We start from the raw sequence: 23,720 nt of genomic DNA on the forward strand, positions 1-23,720 counted from the left end.
TCCACGACTACTACTACCACCACTACCACTATTTATATTGATATTGTCATCGCAAAGAAGGTGTACAAAAGAAAGGGAAAAAGTGGAGTGGATATCAGCATAAATATACATCTCATCAGATTGCCGACCTTGAATCACCTAGGTAGGTAGCAGAACCTGTTAGAGTTCTAGGGCTAAACTCAATGACATGCAGCGTGGAAAGTAGGCTGACTTGGGCCTTTCCAAAATCATTTCGTAAATTGAAATGTCGCGACATTGAGTGGGATTATAACGTCGCTATGCTGCCAATCTGCAGCCTTATATTCTCTAATTCGGGTATTAAAGTTCAGCTTTCAGAAAATAGGCCAGCAACAAACCAGTGCCCAGTAGAGTGCCACCGATTGGGGCTAATCCTATCTTTCCAACCAAGCTCACAGGAACAGTCGTCGTGAGCTCTGGTGGCAATTGAGTCATGGGGTGGAGATACCATTCAGAAACGACACCTAGCCAAGCCATAGTCCAGAGATAACCAACGATCCTGTGCCACAGTGGTGGGGATGTCATCTTCTTTTGCGGCTCGCTGGKATTGGCATCATGAGCGAGTCTTCGCCAAAGCTCTTGTACACCATCTTCAAACATGACTGCAAAGGCGGTAATGGGAAACATGATCATTGCACCGGAGTATTCAGACGGAATCGCCTGAAGATGATCAACCAAGACGTGCAGAACGCCGGAGATACCGAAAACCAAGAAAATATTCGTGTATCTCTCCAGAAGCGATGGGCGAGGAAGATTCAATATATCCCTGGCGATAAAGTTGGTAACAGCGGTGAATGGGCCCCGAAGGAGCTGATGCCAAAATTTCCTAGGATTAAATGCGTTGTAAGTATCAAGAACGAGAGAATAGAAAGCCGCTGGAAAGCTTTAGGCAAGAACGAATAGTCAAAGACAATGTCATACAGAGACAGGTTATGTCCATCACAAGAGTGATTGAATGATGATACTGAAAAGGCACTCACCCCCAGAAATTCCGAACCGTGTAAGCGTCTGCCATCCTTCCAAACAGTGGAGGCCAATTATCCGGAGAGTCGCCGCCGAATCCAACAAACATAATCGACAAAAAACGATAATTGGCGTCGATGATGATGCGTGATAGTAAGAACCAGTTAATCAAATTCTTTAGCATACGCTCAATCCATTTCTCAAGCGGTACATGATAATCCACATGGGTGAATGTGATATCGGACGTTGCACCAGTCTGTGGCGATGCTTGAAGTCTTGCTGCAGTCTGCAGAAGATCGAGTGCTAGATACTGCCAGATAAATATCAAAATCTGTCTGCGCAGAAAGGCGCCCCGTGGAATAGCACCCTCACGCAAGCGAGTCGAGTAGTAACTCGGATACGCAGGAACATTCTTTATCTGACGAGGAGTATTGATAGCTCGCAGCTGTACCACAGCTTCTGCAGCATGATATAACCGAGCGAAACGAGACCGTGCGCCCTTGGGGACCTCTTGCGCGATATCATTTTTGTCAAGGGGGTTCAGAATGAGAACGTTGATCGCTTGTATCGTGGTTAGGACCAATTGAGTCGAGCCGATAGTCCGAATGGTACTTGATCCGACGACGGGTTGCATGAAGCGTGAAGTAAGCAACACGCAACAGATTATTGCGATGTATCGAATTATGGAGCGCTTGGGGGTCAATATGATGGCKCCTGCTGGAAGAAGCGTCAGGAGGGCTGCGGTGAAGGCAGCATCGGCGATGTCGGGTGCCCAGTACATGGCTGTTGTCTGGCTGTTAAATTTTGTTCGAAACATCAGCAAATGTTGAAACAGTAACGTTGAAAAGCAATGTTGGGCAAAATCATGCATTCGTTTCTAGCAAGGTGCGCTTGTCTACGGAGACTAACAAGCATGGAGAAAAAGAAAAAAATAGAGCCCCTCTACGCGTAGCCTTTATACTACATAGTATGAGCTCGTATAGCACGACGTCCCAATATGGCATTGAGTGGGGCTTCAGCCCCATCTCGAGATGGGACGGGAATGATTGTAGTTCTAGAAGCAATTAATATCACATAGTTAAACATGGAACGGAGTAAGTCGAGAAGAAAAGTGATTTTGAGAAGACGGCGGTTCGATTAGCTTGAGGTCGTATTCAAGCAGCGGGTCGCTGAGAACGTAGTATGTAGGTGCGGTAGTTATTCGCCATAACCTTCGCTCCCGTCTCTCTTCTAGATTCTTTTACAATATAGGAGATGAAACACACATTATGGTCTTCAAGATCTTTTTAAAGCAGTGTTCCTATGTAGCTTTAAACATATAATTGTATGTGAGTGGCTGAATCTAACAAATCCCGTGCCCTTATGAATAGTATGGTATAAATACAGTTAACCCCATGTACCTCCGCCACCTCCACGGCCCTGTTTTCGCTGTGCTGATAAGCGCCAATCGTCCTGGCCTGCAAACCGATTGTGCAGAGGTTGAATACGTTCAGCTTTCTTGCGTTTCGAGAGGCGATCCGTTGGCGCCACCTTGAAAAATGTCGGTGCTGCTTCCACGAGCCACTAATAGCATGTCAGTAAGAGTATCAAAAAGAGTGTGTTTCAAGGTTGAAAGACTTACCTGAGCTTCGATCGATGAGATGCAATGCATGAACTCCTTCGTCGTAAGAACCAGAGTATGGTAGATAACATATTCCGTGCCCTTTCCGAACAAGGCTGACGATGGGTGAACGCTCACGGGAGTACCTTCAATAAGTGTCTTGTAGCCTTCTTGAGGATCCTTGCGGGCAGCATTCCGGAAAAATCCTGTGCAAAGGGCCAATCGTACTCTGCTTGTATCACGTCCGCAGGATATGATCTTGTGCCGATACCGATCCATGATACCGACAAGTTGCTTTCGAACTTCTTGAGCACGACGCATCGATCGAGCCTGTATGAAATTCTCAAAGCACCAAGCATTATTATAGTTAGATTGCTTCCAAGCATTGTACACATTCAGTAGTGTGAGATGATCACCGTGAGGATCATGAAATTTAGATTTCTTCTGATCTGCTTGTTGTTGCTTCTCCTTGGGCCTGTAAAAGACTGTCTGAACTGAAAGCATTGCAACAATAGTCAAAATTTCGTCCGAACATCCCATATCGGCAGAAGCAAGGAGCACTTTTGCTAGACTAGGCTCCATTGGGAAATCTGCCATTTTCCGGCCCAAACGTGTCAAAAGACCTTCGTCGTCGAGAGCCGACAACGCGTACAACTCTTCCATGGCACTGAGCATGGTGGCAACTGGCGGAGGTGACATGAAATCAAACGTTAACAGGTCGTTGATGCCCATTGCTTTGAGCATGAGGATCGTGTGTGCCAGATTTGTACGTTGAATCTCGGGGATAGATGTCGGAAGCATTTCCGACTCGTAGGCCGCCTCGGTGTACAGTCTGAAGCATTTACCAGGACCCGTTCTTCCCGCTCGTCCAGCTCGTTGCTTCGCTTGAGCTTGGGAGATAGGCGTAACAACCAAGGAGTCCATACCTAGTTTCGGATCATAGGCAACTTGTTTCGAAAATCCCGGGTCAACGACATAGTAAATCCCGTCAATCGTGATAGACGTTTCGGCAATATTGGTAGCGATGACCACCTTCCGCCCACCTGGAGGTGCCGGCTCAAAGATCCTTGATTGCATTTCACTCGGCAATGAGGAATAAACGGGTAGCACCAAAAGCTCAGGAACGCTGGGACCCAGGGCTTTCATTCTTTCATACAAGACCTCACAACTCGTGTCGATTTCCTCCTGTCCTGTCAGGAAAACCAAAATATCGCCAGGAGGTTCCGTGAGATGAATTTGCATGACTGTATCGAGGGCTGCAGCCATATAATCGCTTTCCGGTTCTTTACTATAGAGAACTTCGACAGGAAATGTACGACCGGGGATTGAGAAGATAGGACATCCATTGAAGTACTCCGAGAATTTGTCCGCATCGAGTGTTGCAGAAGTCACAATGAGCTTCAAGTCCGGGCGCCGTTTTAGAGTTTTCTTCAACAGCCCGAATAAGACATCAGTGGCGATAGTACGCTCATGAGCTTCATCTAGGATAATGCACGAGTAGCGTTTCACATCTGGATCAAGCAGGATCTCTCTCTGTAACATTCCGTCCGTCATGTATTTCATCCGGGTCTTCGGACTGGTGCAATCTTCAAAACGAATGGTATAGCCGATTTCCTCACCAAGTTTGCAGTTCACTTCCTCTGCGACACGTTTTGCAACCGACATCGCAGCCACTCTTCGGGGCTGAGTGCAACCTATCATACCATTATTGCCGTATCCTGCTTCCAAAAGATACTGCGGTAACTGTGTCGTTTTACCAGAACCAGTCTCTCCAACCACAATTAATAACTGATTATCTCGCACAGCATCAAGTAGTTGCTGTCGGAATTGAAAGACTGGTAGACTTTCTCGTTGCTCTTTGATACTGAGATTTGTACGCTTCCCCAATGAGACATTTCTTCCCTGAGTTGCCGCCTTCCATTCCGGGACAGCAGCATCTGGCTTATGATCTATTGCTTTACGCAAATCTGAGGCGAATTGACGCTGATCAGGGTCAGCCATCGGATCTTGCCACTGAGCAGCTAGATCAATGTCGGCTGATTGTTCCGCGGCTTTCTCTGCTGCTTCTTGCTGCTTCAACTCTCGCCGTTCTTTTATAAGGGTGGTACCGGACATGGCAGCACGATTCAATGATCCATCCGGCGCCTTGACAACACGGATCGGCGAGAGCTCAAGAGACTTCTTCGTGGTACCGGCAAGGAAAGGAGGTTCCTCGTCACGCACTTCAATATCAATGTCTTCTTCTTGCACAAATTCGCCTTCACCGGTCAACGTTGCATGATACTCTTCGTCGATATCCGGATAATCTGCTGCGGACGCAGCTCCTGAGGCAATGAGTTGCTTGATCTCCCATCGCTCTGGAGACGTCAACCTCTTTTTATTTTTGTACTTTCTGCCGAAGTCTCCTTCAACAACAGGGACGTCAGAATCGAGATTGCCATAACGGTCCTTGGCATCGTTTCCATGTAGTCTTTCCATGTTAGCGCCAGAAGCAAGTCGTTTTTCAGGGATCAAATCTCGGCCGGTGACCTGGTCAACCTCTTTCATCGAAAGTCCAATCCTGGTACCCTGTATACTGACAACCTTGACCTTCACTGGCTGACCACGCGAGACGAGGTCAGAAGGATGGTTGACACGGGCACCTTCTTGCATGGCCGAAACATGCACAAGGCCGTCCACTTTCCCTCGGACACCTTGTAAATTCACAAATGCGCCAAAGTCTTTAACACCTGTAACGCGACCATCATAGGTTTTGTAAAGAACAGGTTGATCATCGATTTCTGGAGTCGGCGGTCGACGGAAATAGTCATCATCATCCTGATCACGTCTCGACCGGCGTTCATGTTTATCTCGATGGCCATTTCTCCTTTCTTTTTTATCGTGTCTATCCCTATCCACACCGTTTCTATGTCTTTCTCTTTGTTCGGGGCTGCGAGATCGAGAGGCGGACCTGCGCCTATCTCTATGTCGTCGATAACTCGTAGAGTCGTAGTCTCCGTAGTCCGGGCTTCTGCTGCGTTTTCTGCTGGGTTTTGTAGTTTGCGGTGGTTCATGATGGTCCTCCCTTGACTTCCCAGCAAGACCCTCCAACATGGCAAATGTATCGTCCATAGCACCCGCTCGCGCATCGTCCTCCGTAACATTTTGATTCTTAGGAAGTGCCGGCTCATCATCCTCCCAAGCCTGAACTTTATCCGGTATCGCTAGTCCCTTGAATATCCTCGCCTTTTTCCCAACAGCATTCAAAGCTTCCATATCGTCATCCGCGCCATGACTCGCTGAATCCATTCCTCTCTTCGACTTATATTTCGGATGCATGGTAACAACCATTCGATCAATCGCTTCGATCAAACTAGGCGGAAACTCCGCACCTAGCGCATCAAGCTCATTCTTGAAATCCGCAAACGATTTGGATTTGAGGTGTTGATCGATCACGAACTCGGCCAAGGTTTTGTCGTTGATTCCGAGATGGTTGGTGAGTTCGGTGGTCACTCGCGAGACCAGCGAGAAGAGCTCGAGGGATTCAAGATCATCCATTTTGCGCGACGGTAATGAGCACGCAACCACCTACGTGGTGGGATGAGCTTTAAACGCGAAGACTGTTGAAAGTTGTGTTGTTCGAGAAGTCCGCGGAAGGAAGGAGTGGCGGAAAAATCATTGAGGCGGCAATCCGAGCTTCATGCGCCACAGCCGATAAGATAAGCCGCATATCAACCTACATCTTCAAGTTTCAACTACTTCTCTTATTCTTAAACTCATATGGCGGAAACTAGCCATGGCGCAGCCAGATTATGATGACGAGGATTATTTTGTACCCCTCGAGGACCAGCGCGTGTTCGGTGCTGGCATAAAGCGAAAGCGTGTTCCCTTCGTTCGAGCATCTGGCGATCTCCACACGACAGCGCCGTCCGCTCCTACAAGCAATACGCCAGCACGGAGTGTTGCAGACATTTATTCTTCTATCGTGCTGTCGAAGAAGCATAAAAATGATACAAATAATGCAGATAATGCAGATAATCAGGAGAAAGAGGTTGTGGCGGATTTGAAGGACGAAGCTTTCCCCGCACCAGTTGCGATACCGTCGTCGAAGAATACGATCGATAACAAGCCTACGGCTGAAATACGGAATCAGGCTATTACAGTCACCAAAGAGATTGTTTGCGAAATCTGCAATCTTCCTGTCACTGTAAAAGCGACAAAAGAGACCGACCTTGACGAGATCGAGACAACATCCACAACCACCAAACACAGACCCCACGAAGCCTCAATGGTCCACCAAATCTGCCTCCAACACTCCCACCCTCCATCACATCTAGATCGTACCCGTCACGGACTCCGCTATCTCGCCTCCTACGGCTGGGACCCCGACAGCCGCGTGGGCCTAGGCGCAGAAGGTCGTACCGGCGTCCTACAACCCATCAAACCCAAAGCTAAGACTAGCACATCGGGTTTGGGTCTGAGAAAAGAAGATGAAGAAGCCATTGCAGCGAGGAAGGGTTTACGGAAACAGCAGCAGGAAGAGAGACAGAAACTCAATGCGAAGCAAGTACGGCTAGCGCATTTGGCGGATAAGAAGAAAGGGGAGAAGTTGAGGGAGTTGTTTTATGCTAGTGATGATATCCAGCGATACTTGGGGGGTGGGTAACTTCAAACGGAGGCCAAATATATAGTTCATGAAAAGGTCAGAGGCCAGCATAGGTATCTCTATTAGAACATAGAGGAATTACAGATTCATTTTCAAACCCCTAGTTACATAAATACGAGTGGAATACCTCTTATAAGAATCAAAAAAAAAAAAAGTAGAAACAACGAGTATACGCCGGCTAAATGCTCATCCATAGGACAGAATTATTGTAGGGTCTTAAGCCGCATCAAAATGGTATCAGAAAAGCAGACCGTAGGAAAGACCACCACCAATGAGAATTTCAACTACCAAGCACCTTTGCGATGGACGCGCGATGTTCAATCGTATCCAAATATAATGCGTGAAACAAACTTGCAGCCGATATGCACATCAGAAAAAGCGATGCTTCTTTTTCTCTTTCTTGATTTTCCCAGGAGGTGGTTGAGGAGTAGCTCCACCATTTGACGCCGGTGCCTGTCCGTTCAGGTTCATATTTGCAAATGCAGTTGTTGCCGCTGCGTGAGCAGCAGGAGATGGCTGCTTAGCAGCTGGTGGCGGTTGTTTGGCTACTGGGGGTTGCTCCTTTTCAAAGAGATGTGCAGGTGCCGTTGGCTTTGGCCGCTCTGCTGGAATATCAAGTCGTCTCTTGTCCACGCTCAAATCTCCAATTTGTCGAAGGAACAAACCTGGGTTTAGCATGTGAGATGTGGCTAAGAAAACGTCCTTATTTGAGGTCTGCGACACTTCGTAACATGCTCGCGCTTCTGAGAAGGTCGCTCCACCAGCCATGAAGACGACGATTCGTTGACGCGGCTGATCACCTGATCCTCGAGTACGAGCCCAAGTGGGTTTTGCGCTTCTCAGTGATGATTGCGATATTTGATCGCGTATCGCACTATCGGTGTCCGTCTGAGGACGAGTGTAAGGAAATATGGTTGAATCTAAAGTGCCCTTTATTTGTTCTTCGAGCATCCGCTTCACATTCGGCTCAAACCTGGAAAGGCTGACATCTTGTTCTCCGGTGGCTGAAGGTTGCTTGAGCGCAAACAGTGGCTGGGTCGGAGGCTTCGCATCCTTTAGTGGCTTTTCGACTCTAGCGCCTAGAAGGTCTAGATTATGAATGATTTCACCATCTTGCGGTGGAAGTTTTGCATGAGCGAGTAACTTGCGGATGTCGCCTTTGAGCAAGCCATCTCGATAGAGCAAGTACAACAAAATCAACCGTAAACGATCAGGGGTGACAATTGATTGTTCATCGAGGAGTCGGACTAACTGAATGGCGAGATTCTTTGGTTTTTTATAGTCTTCATCCACACCGGTAGCCAAGCTCTACATTCTGTCAGTAAGTAGTCAAAGCTCTTTGTTTGAAATACTGACCTGCTCGACTGAGCTGAGCTCTAGTAAGTTGCGCTCCTGAAAGTAGTTCATGCATTCTTGCGCCATATTCAAGTGAAGCGTATAAGCATTTTTTCCTTCTTGAAAGTCAGACAAGCCTGCTAGCATGTCCTTGATGGTGTTCACTGTGACTTTATCATTCCTGAATACATGTCAGCGAACGGTCGTCGCACGTACGGCTCAGCTTCACTAACTCTTCTGCAAATTGTGGATTTGCTGCTCGGAATCTAGCAAAGTCGTCTGCTAATTTCTCCAAAACGTCTTTCATATGGAGATGCCTGTAATCGACCCAAACTCGATCGTGGTCGCCAATCTCCATGTCTGTGACCTCCTCTTTCGAACTTCCCTCATTGATCACGGTCTTGTATGTAACTTTGTCGCCCTCTTTGATCGGAAGTAGATCATGTGCCATGGCTTGGTATGTGAATTCGTGAACCAGAGGAGAGTAAAGATCCAGAGACCTGTCAACTATCAGAAGTACGCCTCGCGGTCGGGGGCTTTGCGGTGGAAAATTTCGATTGGAGCCTGCATAGCTATCGATCTCGTCCTGAACGAAACGCGCTAGATGTGAGCATAAAACGGCGGCCTCATGCGTAGGCGCTTGAGGTCGATAGTAGCGGATAACAGGATATTCCCCTAACACCACGCAAATGGACACAATCTATGCGTCGTAAGCAACTGCTAGCATGCATGCATGTCAAGAATACCTACTTTTCGAGCGAGATCACCTAGGTGCTCCCGTACTAGATTGTTGCAAGCTGGGTGAAAAAGGATAGGAAAGCTATACGGATCTCGGAAGGTAGCCACTCGCGATTCCCTGGGGTAAAAATCGACGTTCAAAGTATGCATGGAAACGATCATGTCCCGAACCATCTGTGATCGGTCTAGCCTGGCACGTTGCTGGGGTTCCAAGACTGTAAACGTGGTTAGCCTGACGTCGTCTGAGCGGCCTTCCTGAGTAACCAACTCGCTGTCCAAACCACAAAGAATTTCCGGTAGCGCACCCGTTCGAGGTCGGCCATGAGGCAATCTATAATGTGCGGTTGGGGAGACAAGAAATATAGCGCATCCATATCGTGGTTCGGTGGCCGGCGATGTTCAATCTGCTCGACATCTTCCCAATGACTTAGCTGAAGATCCTAACAGTCAACTGAATCACTCACTTGTGACATTGTTATTCAGGATGTCATCCTCCTTCACGGTATTATCAAGAAGCTTCTTCGATTTTTCGTCCACGACGAGGACTTTCCACTGGGCGAGGGGTCAGCTTGGAGCTCGTCAACGAAAGGCACAGGACGTACATCATTTCCTGCAGCATGGCGGATGGCGCCTAGAATGACTGTTGAATTGTATTTAATTAGCCGGTGATTCAGCGACGGAACGTAAAAACAAGCGCATACTGTCACGCTGAATGCTAATCAAGGACGCCATGCTGGTAGTATAGACTGGAGAAGCCAATAGCTGGCTTGCTCAACAGGTAGGTTTCTCTGCAGTCAGGTTCCGTGTAGTTGAGCGTAGAGGCAGAGATCACACAGCCTTTCGTGGACAGGTGTCCGGCAGGGACAATGGAGCGGAGCAGTCAAGGTGATACTCGCAGTGTGAGAGGAGTTCCCCACTACGAATTAGTCCGAACGAGGAAGGCGGGACTGACCCGCAGTGGCGGCGGCGGCTGCGGCAAGCGTCAGGATAAACTTGTCCTCCGGCTCTAACCCTTTGAGGTTTTTCTCGTCCCTGAAAGAAACAGCAGAGAACCTCAATTCAGTCATTGCGCCCACATCTCGCAAACCCCGTCAGAGCGCGAACTGTCGACTGTCAATCCTCTCACATGGACCGCTAATCTAATCATCACTTCCACATGTCGTCGGGCTGGTTGTGGTGCGAACAACCTGCGCATATTTGCCATGAAGCAGCCATGGACACTCAGAGCAGGCGAATGCCTATTCTGTTCGTTTCGCCCTAGGTTTGCTCTAGCGACCACGTCTACGAGACAATTCACGTCGACTCCACTGCTGAAAGGATCTGCAACCACCAAGCCAAAGAATGTGAGTCTCAACTTCGCTACTTCTCTGCGACGCAAACTAATCAACCGTTCCCAAGCCCGTAATCAAGAGACAGAGTGGTAGCTTCACTAGTCGCTTCGGAGATGTCTATCGAATACCATTCAATATCAAGTTTGACGAGGCGCTCGAAACTGCATTGAAAGATTTCAAAAACTCCCTCTCCCCTTCCGATCCGTTACACGAAAAATGGAACTCGTTCCATCGTCGAATAACTCAGGCCGCGCGGGTCAAACTAATCGGCCTCCCACAAACCGCGAACTTTGGCACTTTGGTAAATATACGGACGCAACTTTTCGATGGATTCAGAAGAGCCGGCTCTAAAGGTATCATAGAGGAGTTGGAATTGGTATACAAGGATCTTCGTGACCATGAATTGTACGGCAATCCTCACGCTGCAGAGCAGCAAAAGGCGACGGATTTTCGATATCCAGCTGAGTGGTATCCATTTGCTCGCTCGAGACAACGGACTATTCATCTGCACGTTGGCCCCACAAATTCTGGAAAGACGTACCGAGCTCTAAAGAGACTCGAGCAAGCGAAGTCCGGGTTTTATGCGGGACCGCTGAGATTGCTAGCTCAGGAAGTCTACTCTCGGTTCAATGCGGAAGGAATACCATGCAATTTAGTGACGGGAGATGAAGTCCGCACCTCAGACACGCCGCCACGCATCATCAGTAACACCGTGGAAATGGTGAGTATTTACAAGGACTACGACGTCGGAGTCATCGATGAGATACAAATGATTGCCGATCAGGATCGTGGCTGGGCTTGGACAAGAGCGTTTCTGGGATCAAGAGCAAAGGAGTTGCATGTTTGTGGCGAAGAGCGAGCCGTGCCGTTGATCAAAGAATTGGCCACGTTAATGGGCGATAATCTGGAGATTCATCAATACCAGAGACTCAATCCACTACGGGCCGAAACTCAAAGTCTGAATGGGGATCTTCGCAACCTTCGAAAGGGAGATGCTATAGTCACATTCTCCAGGATCAATATTCATGCTTTGAAGAGTGCAATTGAGAAATCGACCGGAAAGCGGGCGGCTATCGTCTACGGTGGCCTACCAGCAGAGATTCGAACGCAACAGGCCAATTTGTTCAACGACCCCGATAATGATTATGATTATCTCGTGGCGAGTGACGCCATTGGTATGGGCCTGAATCTGTGAGTGTCACAATTAGCCTGTGCTAAATAGGAGCTAACATCATCGGTAGAAAATGCAAACGAGTCATCTTCCAAACCCTAGTCAAAAACGTGGCTGGTGGTCTTGCGAGGATTAGTATTCCAGAGATAAAGCAAATTGGTGGGCGTGCAGGTCGATATCGTGCTGCCAACGAAACGGGTAAACGCGGCGACAATGAAGAGGAAAACGTGGGATTGGTGACGTCGCTTGAGGATGTTGACTTGCCCTTCATTCAAAAGGCGCTAGAGTTTAATCCTCCTCCTTTGAAAGCGGCCGGACTTATACCCACGGATGCAATGTTCTATCGCGTTGCTAGCTACTTTCCTCGCGATGTTTCGCTCAGGTTTCTCATCAATCGGGTTTGCTCGATCAGCAAGGTTCATCCACTCTTCTTCATGTGCCGAGCCCGCAGTCAGCTAGAGGTAGCCAGCTTTCTCGACCGTTGTGATCGCATGAGTATTGATGATCAGATCGTCTTTATGGCGTCACCTATGAACGACCGTGACCAGGCCTTGAAGGCCTGTGCCAGAGGATATGTTCGATGCGTCGCCAATAACAGCAGTGGTCGTTTACTTGACATACAAGAATTAAACCTAGAAATCCTCGAACAGCCAGTCTCTGGTCGAAAGGAATATCTCAATGAGCTCGAAAGTTTACACAAGGCATTGATCCTGTATCTGTGGCTCAGCTACCGTATGGGAGGAATATTCACAGACCGGACTCTTGCGTCTCATGTCAAGGAGATGGTTGAAGAGCGCATGATGCGAGCCCTGACCGAGTTTTCGGCTAATGCCAAGCTCCGCAAGGATGCTTCCCGACGTCGACAAATTCTGTTGAACAAACAGGGTCTTGATGAGGAACAGTTGTTGGCCAATACTCAGTTCAGCCGTGAAGCCGATTTGTCGGTCGATGGTGAAGCAGACTCTTTTGGCGTGCCTATGGAAGAGGATGCTGCTGCACCTGCTGATGGAGACGAGAAGACTGCAACAGCGTATATATGATATGACATATTGTCTGTATCATGGTGTATTATATGTATTATACTAGCATTGATAGATCACGGCCTCGTACAAATCCTTATCTATACAATCTGAACATTGAACTTGTCGATTTCCAGTGAAATTTACTCAGTTAGGATTAGCTAGGGGTTAGGCTGCCATTGCATGTGAGATCCGGTAGGTTATGGTTCATTACAAACTCTACCCATCATCTCGAGGGAGGAGTTGGAACGGTATGCGATGCATGTTTGAAAAGGCTCATGTAGAACTGGAAGTGCTTGAGATGGGATACGAATGGTCCAACACAACACTTAAGACGAGGATTGAGGTTCAAGAGTGATGGAGATGTCGTAGGACAGTATGTATAATTGTTTGGAAACATACCTGGGTAAACACTTTCTGGAGGTCCCGAGTAGCTCGATTGCAAGCCGCCGACATCGAGGATAATGCGTCATAGCACTCGCGACAACCCCATCATGAAGATATGTGAGACTGGGTTGAGTTTCACTTGCTCTTGGAGAACTCCATGAAATGAACAAAACTGCCGCTCACTAGAATGCTTACTTGGGGAATCCTTCATGTGCTTACGCACGGTTTATAGGAGCACACTCACTGGGGCTTTTAGAAATGCGCCCACGAGTATGCTAGGAATTGGCTAGATAGCAGAAGAAACGGCCGTCATAGGCTGATCAGAATTTACCCTGTTTCAATATATACGACCCCATTTTACGTCATATGATCGTGATAAGTGAAATTTGAGGTAAAGAAAACTAACTACATGGTTTGTACCCCAATTCAAAACTCTGCGTGCTACGAACTCCCCGGCTTTCATGGATACATTCATGACTTACAGTATGCCTACATGCTACGTATTTGCAACACGATGGCCTGTATACCTCACGGGGTGTTACATACGATTCCACCCAGATTCTGAACTTTGAACCCGAGCAGGATCATTATCCCCCGGCCCAGGATTGCTGGTTCCGGCTACTTAGGGGCTGGGAGAATGAGAGCCCTTCGAGCCGTGTAAGCGCATTAGATTTTCTTCTGCTATCTGGGATCACTAAAGGGTAACAGGCCTGAGTCGAGTATAATGGGCCCGTAATATAGTCCTTTAGCCTTGTTTACGTATATTTTTGTAAGAACTGCTCTACATAGTATAGCTCCCTCCATAATACCTGTTAGAGGGTGTAGCTACATATTTTCTCAGAAGGTTGATCGCCTAACCAATATGGTGTGTAAGCTCCAGATATAAGATTAAGCTTGTAATACATGTCTCAAGAATCATCCATTAGCTTGTGATCTGTGTTACCGTGTGACCCTGGATCTGAATAACTAGATCTTCCCAGCTCATTCCAAAATACCTCTCAATATTCGCCATCCCTTTAAGCCGCGTTATGCCTTCGGCGTTGGGATCAGCGCCATTTTTCAGCAGGAGTTTGACAACTTCTGCGTGGCGGTCGGTGCCCCTTCTGACACACCTATACAAGGCTGTCGTGGGTGATCGCTTACGTCTATTAGGTTCGTATTTAGCATTTGCACTTCCTCCGCAGTCAAGGCAAACTTGTACCACGATAACAGAGCCTTTAAGTGCAGCCCAATAAACAGCATTTGTGTATGCCTCTGGCCATATGACATACTTTTTCATCGAGCGCAGCCGGTGCAGCTTTTCAGTATCATCTCTCTTAGATTGTATGAGCTCGTTGAAAATATCTTTGGGACAGGTTGATGGAAGTACCACCCCACCATCATTGATTAAAACTTTCATAATATCGGCATTACAGTTATTGAATGCGCGTCTAACTCGCTCTGTGAAGATTTCTGTCCTTTCATGCGTATTGTAATGCTTCTGTGACATCTTCTCGTTGGCTCTGACGACCAGATATTGCAGTGCTGACACATTTTCACCATCTATGGCAATACATACCATTTTTTCAATATCCAGCCCTTTTTTAATATTTTGCGCTTGGTCTAGTATGCACTTGACCATCTCTCCAGATGCATGAGTTGCCGCAAGCCTTTGCAAGATATCGTAGTAATCGGGCGGATATTCAAACTTTCCCAAAAGATACGATACGGTAGTAGCGTCATTACGACGGACTGCGTCGTCGACAAGTGCTCTCACGTCGTTCTCTGGAATTTTTTGGATCGACTCAGCGTTGACCACCCGGCTTTCAATGCGGCGTTGAGGTGGGTGTGTTTGCTCACAATGTCTTGCAAGCTTTGCTGGTGATCTGAAACCAAGTTCAGCGAAGAGACAATCCGTGTGAGGACACAAATACGGTCTACTATGAACCTTGAGATGCACGTCTCGTTCTCTGCGCGTCGCAAAGCCAGTGCTGTAAAATTGGCAAAATTGTCTATCACAACAGTAAAGGTTCGTCCCGTATAGTTCTTGGACTTTTTTGCAGGAACAGTTTGGAAGGTGATTATGGCCTTGGCAAAGTAGAGCCTCAATTTTTTCTCTTAGTTGGACGAGCGCAGCGGAGATTTTGGTCGGATCCTTGTCCGTCCAAATGCTTTCCTTGTCTGTTTTCATTGTTGTCAGCTAGGACGTTCAGCTTTTGTTCATACGGGCTATAAATACCGTCAGTGTGCAGGTGTCCTATCTCAAGCTTATACTGAAAGTCCTGTACGAGAGCCAAGAATCTTTGTACATCAGGCCATTTGGCAAACGATACAAAGTCAATGCATGCTGATCGTTGAGGAGTAATATAGTTCGACAGTTGGTTACATCGGAGCGCATAAAACTCGTTAATAGTTTCACACAGCGATTGAAGATAATCCGGCCTGAGTTCTTTTGCACATTTTTTCACGTGATGTATCCATTGGGTTGCCGCGTAGTGGAAAATGATAAAGTTGCCCTCGAGGATCTCCCGCTTTATTTCTTCTCCATTTGTATCTTGGAAGAATATGTCATTGAGTGATTTAAAACACAGATAGTTGAGACAGGTTAACGCAATCAACCAATGGGTGTCTGGAGCACGAATGAAGTATTTGCTCTGGTCCCCGAACAAATACCTGAATAGTACCATATTAGCAATTGTAGCTCGTTTAGACGAGGACCTGACTTACTCTCTTGCTGTAAAATGCACAAAGCGAACTATTCCTTTCTCAATCTCAATAAAGGGGCCGCACGTTTCTTGAATATTACGAAAAACCCAACGACCTTTCAAGAAGTTATCCGAGCCGGGCTGCTGTATAGCCAGAATCTGGAGCAGCTCTTGTACTCTGAGCGGATGTGTTGCACAACCAATCCATTGTAGAATGGTAATAGCGGCAAGCCCGTCTTTCCTTTCTCTCTTCTCGATTCCCTGCAAGATTCGGCCGTATCTGGATCACCGTGAGCTTCATCATTGCCTGGCATATCGAACAGAATATCAGAGACATACGCTTGCTCAAGGCCACTCGGAATATTCTCGGTCTCTGTTCGAATATCTTCGAGATTGTCTTGGATTTTCACAATATGCATTACGAGTTTGACGTAGAGAAACATTCCTGGGTTTAAAGAAGTCAGCACACATATATGAAACTATGCACCCGAGTACATTACCATTTGCCTTTTCCTTGAGACGTCCTAATGCGGTCTTTATCTGAGAAGATGTACTTTCACTGGCCCCGTAACCCACGAGACGGGGTAGCCATTCATCCACTTCATGATGGACATATGTCTCGATATCTTCCGCATTCTTGTGATCAACGCGAATTGCGACTGCTGTTTTCTCCAAAACCCTAGCTATATCCGTCTCGAGACGCGAGCTGATGAGCAACTTGACATTTTGGCATGATTCTTTGACTCTCATGAGTGATTTTAGCAAAAGCACCCTCTGTAATTGATCGACTTCATCTACTCCGTCTATAATAATGAAGGTGTGTTCTGCATCTCTTACCAGCTCTATAAATAGATCTTCAAGGTAGGGTAAGTTGCTCTTCAGCTTGCCGGCATCCATGATGTACCTCTCATGCACAATTGGCCACATGTGAGGGTTTCTGTTAGTCATTTGACACATGAGGGATTGGAGTACCTTCACTGCATGGTCTTGCTCTTCATCATCAAAGGTCAAAAATGCAAACAATAGTTGCGCGTTTGTTTGCCGCATTCGGTTGATGCTATTTGCAACCAACACAGTTTTCCCTGGGAATACCATTAGTACTTTTGAAAAGGCATGCATTAAGCAAAGTGCATTTATAATTACCTGCGCCTGGGATCCCCTGAAACCACAAAGTCCGCATCGCTAAGTCGTCTGTATCAAGCCACCTTTTGAAATCATCGTTCTCATGCAGCCAACTTCCAGACTCTGGATTAATCCCCCTATGGAACTTCTCAAGCTCCTCCTCGTAGAAGCGTGGCGCGATATAGTTTCTCGCTGTTTCGTAATCCTTGTAGCCGTCCAGCTTGTCCCCATCCTGCATTGCATCGTATGCTGATTGACGAGCATCATATTCTTGATTGATCTGGTCTGTAGTGACATGCTCATTCAACAAGTTTTTGTATCGGCCCATGTTTTCTTTGAAAAAATCGATCATTTCTTTGGTTCTCGGCCAATAGGACTGAAATATCAATTTTGTATCTGAGAAAATGCGTCGTTTAGGGCGGGAATGACCAGATGATAGATTGATTCAACATACTTTTCTTCTTGAATGTTCGTAGAATAACAAGATGAAGATCCACGATCTCTCGATAGAACAGACCTAAAACATCTTTTGCCTCTTCGTTTCTGTTAAATAGCTTAACATATCCCTTGAATTGAGGAAGATCGCGCCCAACATTTGCGAGGGCATACACTATGTCCGCAAAGGCATACTCCATTAAGCCAAATACCTCAAGAAGAAGTTTGAAAGAATTCTAAAAAGGACCGTTGGATATCAGTGACCAGAGTATGTTGAAGCAATTGTTGGGAATCTTTTTGAAAATGGTCTTACCCAGATAATCATCACTCTCTCTTTGCTTACACTGGTTAAAGTCTCAATTACTTCCACAAGTTCTTGAACATTCTTGATATAGGGATCAATCCTTCCGAGTGCGCGTAACTCTCCACGAGGGGCCTGTAGCTTTTGGATACCTTCTGCTGTATAATATATATCATGAACAGATTGACAACCATTGGAATTGGCTACTTCAATATCCCTCGATATTACTAAAAGATCTGCTTGTGCGGACTTGAAACATTCCTCAATCCAACTCTGAATCGTCAACCTAGGCGTCAGTTATCAGAAAAGATACGCTTTTATATTTTGAGACCGTTTGACATACCGATAGGGATGAGATATTGGGCGAAGTGATAGGTGGTATATCGACCAACAAGTCTTTGGCAAACGCCGCTGCCACTGCTGCTGCATATGGCTGCCACCTATCGTTCTTGTGAGAGTCTGCATAGTCGGCAATTCCTCGTATGATCAGACAGTCGAAATTATTCATCAAGCCTGCTGCTTCCATATCAAAACACAAAACTTTACCGGGCTCTTTGCTCAAGCGTTCCCTCGTTCGTGCATTCTTTATGACCTGGTTGCCAGATGCTATCGTTCCATAATGCACAACTACCTCATTATTATCTCGTGTTTCTCGTGGTTCTCGTGGCTGTATTTTGGACTTGTCGCAGTTCTTGCAGGTTGTCTCGTCCGGGTCATGATCATAGGTTGACTTGAAGAGAATATCGGACTCTGGAGGTGGTCTTTTGAAATTCTTTTTTTGTTCCAAGACAGCGATATACTTCGGCATGTTATGAGTGTCGCATATGTGCCGAGCCTGAAGCTTGGTGAGTGCTTGACGGAGTATCTGAGGAGGAGCGTTGAGAAAGCCAGTCCGTACAAATCCACGAGGTGTGTCACGTCCCATATCATACTGTACTACGGACGGGCTACTGTCTATGGGCTCACTGACCACGACATCTCCCAGGCGCACGTCGATTTTGTCTGGAATTCCGCCTCCGATACCAACCATCAGGCCGAACTTCATATTAGGAAACCGCCCTCGCATCCGAGCTGCGATCGTAGCGGCGGCCCCTATCCCCTTTTCTCCCGCTGGAAGACATCCTATGACAACATTATGGCTTCCTATACTTCCGAGCGTGTATTGCATCCCTTCAGCGGGGTCGGCCCAGTGTCCTTGGTGTATCCGATCGAGAACGAGCTGCGAGGCTGCAAGTTCAATCGACAAGGCACACAACCAGCCAATCGTATATTTGCTAACGTCGTGTTGAGGAGCAGCCATTGTTGAAGAAGACGAAACAATCATCAGTCGGGCAGCAGACATCCAACAACCGAACCGGGGGTGCACTGTAGTATAACTATATAGGAGCTATCTAGAGAATGGAAAAGACAAAGAGGTGAAAGAATTTTAGACTATCTAGCTGACCAAAAAAAAGCAAAGATAGCCCAGTCAGATGGCGGGGTACGTGGCTGAGATACTGAATGGGATTATCAGGCTGTCCATCTATCCTAACAGACGAAATTTCAATTACGTTCTTTCTCCTTTTTAGCCAAAGACTATTTCTGAATATGGTGTTATTATTGACATTTTCATTACTCTTAGGAAACAGGTTCAAGCAAAGCCCGGGTACTTTCAACGCAGTTGGGCTTGGGGACAGGCATTTTTGACACACCGCAAGTCCCCCCTACGCAAGTCTCCCCTTATTGGTGTCTATACTGACAGGGGATCGTTGCATTATTTCACCCGGGTTATTCCCAGTGCTGCGCCACTTGGAAGTTCGCCTCATTATGTCACAACATCTAGGCCTTTGCAATTTGTACGTGCAGTGATTGTTTGCTTTGCCTGTTTCATTCTAACTTGTTGAGAAGAGAACTGCCTGCCCCATATTACACGCCTCATTTACTGTGCTGTGCAGAAGAGTAAGGACCGTTTAAAATTTTTCCTGGCAAGGCGTTTTTTGTTTTCGTTCACTAGCATTCAATCCATTTCTTCTTTCAACCACTGTAAGGGTAGTGCAAATCTGTTAGAGATCTCGCATCAAATGTGTCGAGTATGAAGCATGGAGATCCGCCAACTAATAGCAGACTCCAATACTGACTTTGCAGATACACCAAAAAGAGATTTCCATGAATTAAGCAAGTATTTATCGGACGAATATCAACAATGTGATGATTTTGGAACCCCTTCAAAACGTGCTCGTACCCTTGGATCCGATAATGGAAGTCACCACGAGGAACCATTTTCTGACGAACTGGATCAACGTGACAAGTCGATTGCGGCCAATCGTGGTATGCTAGATTCACCGAGTTATAACATGGGCATCAATTATGAGGGTTTCCCTGAGTACCCAATGAGCGGATGGGGCTTTGAAGACAACTTCGATGGAGGTCTTACTGGGGTTACGTCTGAAATTGTTGACCTCACCTTACCAGATGCCGAAGGTTTCGATGGAGTATCACTTTGCAGTATACAGCCTTCTGACAAAGATGGCGTCTTCACTTCTACCCACAATTCTCCCGATACACCTTTATCAGCGCCCGATGGAGAAATGTCCCAGTCAAAACCAACATCGGATAATAAAAGCAGTGAAACAATACAGGATACCTGTTTTGGATACGCAAGTTCCACCCATCATAGTTGCTTGATAATTACTCATATAAACGACAGATAAACCTCCGCGAATATGCTATCAGGGAAAGCCCTGGAAAGGAACGAAGTGCCCGGGATTTATACTTCGACATACTAAGTGATGAGTTCGTGATCATTCGCGATTCCAACTCAAAAGATTCCGCTGGTTATCTGAATGGAGAAGCAGCCCAGCTGATCGTCACCTTGTCTCACTCATACAAAAGGAAGCTTTCCGCCAAATTCCACCCTCAAGGCAGTATTTCGGTCATGATATATGGCGCCCGCGATGAAGCTGGTATGATTGGTGATTTCCTGAACCAAAATAACTACTATCTTCAACAACCATTTAAGTTGGATGAGTCGGAAACATACTACAACCCACAGTATCTAGTACCTCCGGGGTCAGAATTCCGTGCATCATGGGAAAAGAATGGTGTTGAGTTGACTCAATCGTCTCGGTTGAGTGAGAAAGCAATATCGCAAGTCTCTCAGATCATGGATTCAGCATCAGGCCCAACCATATTCTCGGAGGTACAGGTCAGCAGTAGGATCAAGACCGATCTTTTGCAGTCTGTTTTCAAATTCCTATCTTTCCTTCACTACATGCTAATAGTTTCATCAGACACCAGAAAAAGGCTTTGGCCATGATGGTTGAGAAGGAGTCTGGTCGGTTTGTTGGATGTGAATTCCCATCTCTTTGGGCAGAAGGTTTTGAGGAAGGCAAACACGGGATGAAAATGTACCAACTCGATTGGCGTTGCCTTTCGAATGAATATAGACTGACGCCTCTATATCAGATACCGCAATTCTGTCACTGGGAGTGTTCAGCTGAAGGAACCAAAAGTGTGTATGGGGGGTCTTCTTGCTGATGTAAGTGATGTTTCTGATCAATATAGACTATTTTCTGACCAAAAAACAGGATATGGGACTTGGGAAAACACTTTCCACGCTGGCTTTAATAGCAGGTTCATTGAATGAAACACAAGAGGGTCAAGAGCAAGCGAAACATTCTACCTTGATTGTTTCGCCACTGTCAAGTATGTCTTGTTTTTTTTTTTTTTTTTTTTTTTTGCCTTGATTTTATGCTTTTTGTTGGATACATGCCAACTGACGTTTGATAGCCCTCTCTGGCTGGGAGAGCCAAATTCAAGAGTATTCACCCATCTACGTGCACTGATTGTACCTTCGCTAACACTTGGCTCTAGGCACTTCAAAGAGGGGTCACTCAGTTATACTGTTTACCATGGACCAAATCGAAAACGAGTTGCAACCGCTCTAACCCAACATTCCATCATTCTGACAACGTATGATACCCTCAAGATGGACTTTAACGAGAAATCCAAACATGAAGGTATCTTGCACAAGATTGACTGGCGTAGGATTGTGTTAGATGAAGGTATGAATTAGGGCTTACGGAACAAACTCAATGAGACTGATCCTTATCTATCAAGCCCACGTCATTCGTAATTCAACCTCACGGATTTTCCAGGCTGTGTACAATCTCTCCGCAAAGCACCGCTGGTGTATAACAGCGACTCCGATACAGAACTGGGTACAGGAATTCGGAGCTCTTGTTAAATTCCTCCGTGTATCGCCGTTTGATGAGGGGATGTCTTTCAGGGACATATTCACTCACCCTATAGAGCGTGGGGATGAACGTGGCTGGGAAAGGCTCAAATCTCTCGTCCAAGCCATATCACTTCGAAGAATAAAGGAAGCTCTTGATCTGAAACTTCCCATACGAGAGGAAATCATACAGCCGGTAGAATTGAACATGGAGGAAAGAAAAATGTATCAGTTGTTCACCAAATCATGTGTTGCTGCTATTGAAACTCGTGGAATAGCACAGAGCTCTTTTCAAACCATTCTAAGGCTTCGACAAATATGCAACCATGGACGCGAGTTACTTCCTTCTACCACTCAGCAGTGGCTGGACAGCGTTATGTCTTTTCATGGGGATGCAACCACGCCACCTCCAACCTGCGAACATTGTGATGAGCCCATGGCTGTTTCGGAAGAGAATATGGATAATTTAACTACCTGTTGGCATCAGGTTTGCAAAGCGTGTCTGAAAGGTGTTCAAGAGGGTGATAGTCCTACTGAGCCCGTCTGCCCTGTATGCGCCGCGTCAGGATGCGACAAGAAGAAGGAAGTTCAAGCCACCGATGAAATGGAGGTTGAACGGGAATACTATCCATCATCTAAAGTGAAGGCCTTGCTGGAAAATCTTCAGAAGACCAGGAGTCAATCTCTGAACTCAGAAGGGAGGCCTATCAAAAGGTAATAATATTAGATTCTTTCATGCGATATCCCCTAAGTACTTGCAAGTGACGTTCGGTACTAAAAATATGAACAGTGTTATCTTTTCTACTTGGACAAAAATGCTTGACTTCGTGGAAAAAGCCCTCGATGGTACTGGATTCCAATTCCAGCGGGTTGACGGCAGCAAAAGCTCTTCGCAACGCAAACAGGCACTCCGTATCTTCAACGAAAGCCCTTCGTGTACTATATTTCTTGCCACGTTGGGCAGTGCTGGGGTTGGGTAGGTTAAGGACGTAAACTTGGTGTTGAAACATTACTTACGTACAAAAATTAATTAGCATCGACCTTACAGCTGCTAATCAGGTCCACCTTCTCGAACCAGGCTGGAATCCCATGTTAGAGCGACAGGCACTAGACCGTGTCCACAGAATCGGACAGCAGAGAAATGTCCTGGCAATCCGCTATATCGTGACAGGCCCCACGTCAATTGAAGAGGTAAATCCCATTTCTCAAGGCATATTGATTTTAAATAATAACAGTTGAAAAATGCAGTACATCCGGCGCAGACAGGAGTGGAAACTGAATCTTATATCGGCTTCCCTGAATGATACGAAGGGTGGCCAAGCTGTAGGAGTGAAAGATATGCTTGAGGTTGGTCATTCCACGAACGGATGGACTTATGGCACTGTGCTTTTGACTGATCTATCATAGGATTTGAAACATACACTGAGTCAATCATGATGCTTATGTACAATTTATGCCAGGACGAGAGAGCATTGCATAGACCGCTTGAATAGACCTCTTAGATTTCTTTTTCTTGTTAATATATCTACTTATCATGTATAACATCTTGACGATATCCTGGCTGAATTTCATCTTTGTGTAATTTGTGAGGGACCAGGTATAGAATGCTCTTGAATTGAGCCATTGATTTCAACCCTGATGTAGATAGACGAGAAATGCACAAGATGTCACCGTCACAGTAACTCCCTAGACAATCTGATATGATGCGAATACTGGTATGGGCTTATTCAGTACTAAATTCAACAACTTTGCTGCTTT

At 46.4% G+C, this 23,720-nt stretch overlaps 6 protein-coding genes across 6 annotated transcripts; 3 read left to right on the plus strand and 3 right to left on the minus strand.

Annotated features, from left to right (window-relative positions):
* Window positions 1-318: 318 nt before the first annotated feature.
* BHQ10_003999 (uncharacterized protein) lies at window positions 319-6,118 on the minus strand (the record flags this gene model as incomplete). The annotated part of the gene is made up of 5 exons (XM_040876316.1): window positions 319-901; window positions 999-1,764; window positions 2,382-2,544; window positions 2,603-4,221; window positions 4,285-6,118. 5 exons carry the CDS (start codon window positions 6,116-6,118, stop codon window positions 319-321), a joined length of 4,965 nt encoding a protein of 1,654 aa, XP_040732503.1.
* Window positions 6,119-6,356: 238 nt separating this feature from the next.
* BHQ10_004000 (uncharacterized protein) lies at window positions 6,357-7,226 on the plus strand (the record flags this gene model as incomplete). The annotated part of the gene is made up of 1 exon (XM_040876320.1): window positions 6,357-7,226. The coding sequence occupies one exon, from the start codon at window positions 6,357-6,359 to the stop codon at window positions 7,224-7,226; it is 870 nt and encodes a 289-aa protein (XP_040732504.1).
* A 369-nt stretch (window positions 7,227-7,595) lies between these two features.
* BHQ10_004001 (uncharacterized protein) lies at window positions 7,596-10,031 on the minus strand (the record flags this gene model as incomplete). The annotated part of the gene is made up of 8 exons (XM_040876321.1): window positions 7,596-8,534; window positions 8,583-8,742; window positions 8,795-9,261; window positions 9,312-9,514; window positions 9,568-9,714; window positions 9,764-9,851; window positions 9,902-9,939; window positions 10,001-10,031. The coding sequence occupies 8 exons, from the start codon at window positions 10,029-10,031 to the stop codon at window positions 7,596-7,598; spliced, it is 2,073 nt and encodes a 690-aa protein (XP_040732505.1).
* A 424-nt stretch (window positions 10,032-10,455) lies between these two features.
* BHQ10_004002 (uncharacterized protein) lies at window positions 10,456-12,841 on the plus strand (the record flags this gene model as incomplete). The annotated part of the gene is made up of 4 exons (XM_040876322.1): window positions 10,456-10,475; window positions 10,561-10,642; window positions 10,698-11,821; window positions 11,872-12,841. 4 exons carry the CDS (start codon window positions 10,456-10,458, stop codon window positions 12,839-12,841), a joined length of 2,196 nt encoding a protein of 731 aa, XP_040732506.1.
* A 1,288-nt stretch (window positions 12,842-14,129) lies between these two features.
* Window positions 14,130-19,091, minus strand: BHQ10_004003 (uncharacterized protein; the record flags this gene model as incomplete). The annotated part of the gene is made up of 10 exons (XM_040876323.1): window positions 14,130-15,072; window positions 15,135-15,198; window positions 15,254-15,367; window positions 15,426-15,859; window positions 15,914-16,171; window positions 16,231-16,336; window positions 16,392-16,973; window positions 17,035-17,409; window positions 17,468-17,684; window positions 18,093-19,091. 10 exons carry the CDS (start codon window positions 19,089-19,091, stop codon window positions 14,130-14,132), a joined length of 4,092 nt encoding a protein of 1,363 aa, XP_040732507.1.
* Window positions 19,092-19,827: 736 nt separating this feature from the next.
* Window positions 19,828-23,399, plus strand: BHQ10_004004 (uncharacterized protein; the record flags this gene model as incomplete). The annotated part of the gene is made up of 12 exons (XM_040876324.1): window positions 19,828-20,259; window positions 20,436-20,965; window positions 21,019-21,135; window positions 21,194-21,266; window positions 21,316-21,433; window positions 21,518-21,548; window positions 21,602-21,792; window positions 21,848-22,676; window positions 22,753-22,938; window positions 22,997-23,153; window positions 23,211-23,309; window positions 23,370-23,399. 12 exons carry the CDS (start codon window positions 19,828-19,830, stop codon window positions 23,397-23,399), a joined length of 2,793 nt encoding a protein of 930 aa, XP_040732508.1.
* Window positions 23,400-23,720: the final 321 nt, after the last annotated feature.

Source organism: Talaromyces amestolkiae, assembly GCF_001896365.1.
Source record: "Talaromyces amestolkiae strain CIB chromosome Unknown scaffold6.1, whole genome shotgun sequence".
Taxonomy (NCBI): domain Eukaryota; kingdom Fungi; phylum Ascomycota; class Eurotiomycetes; order Eurotiales; family Trichocomaceae; genus Talaromyces; species Talaromyces amestolkiae.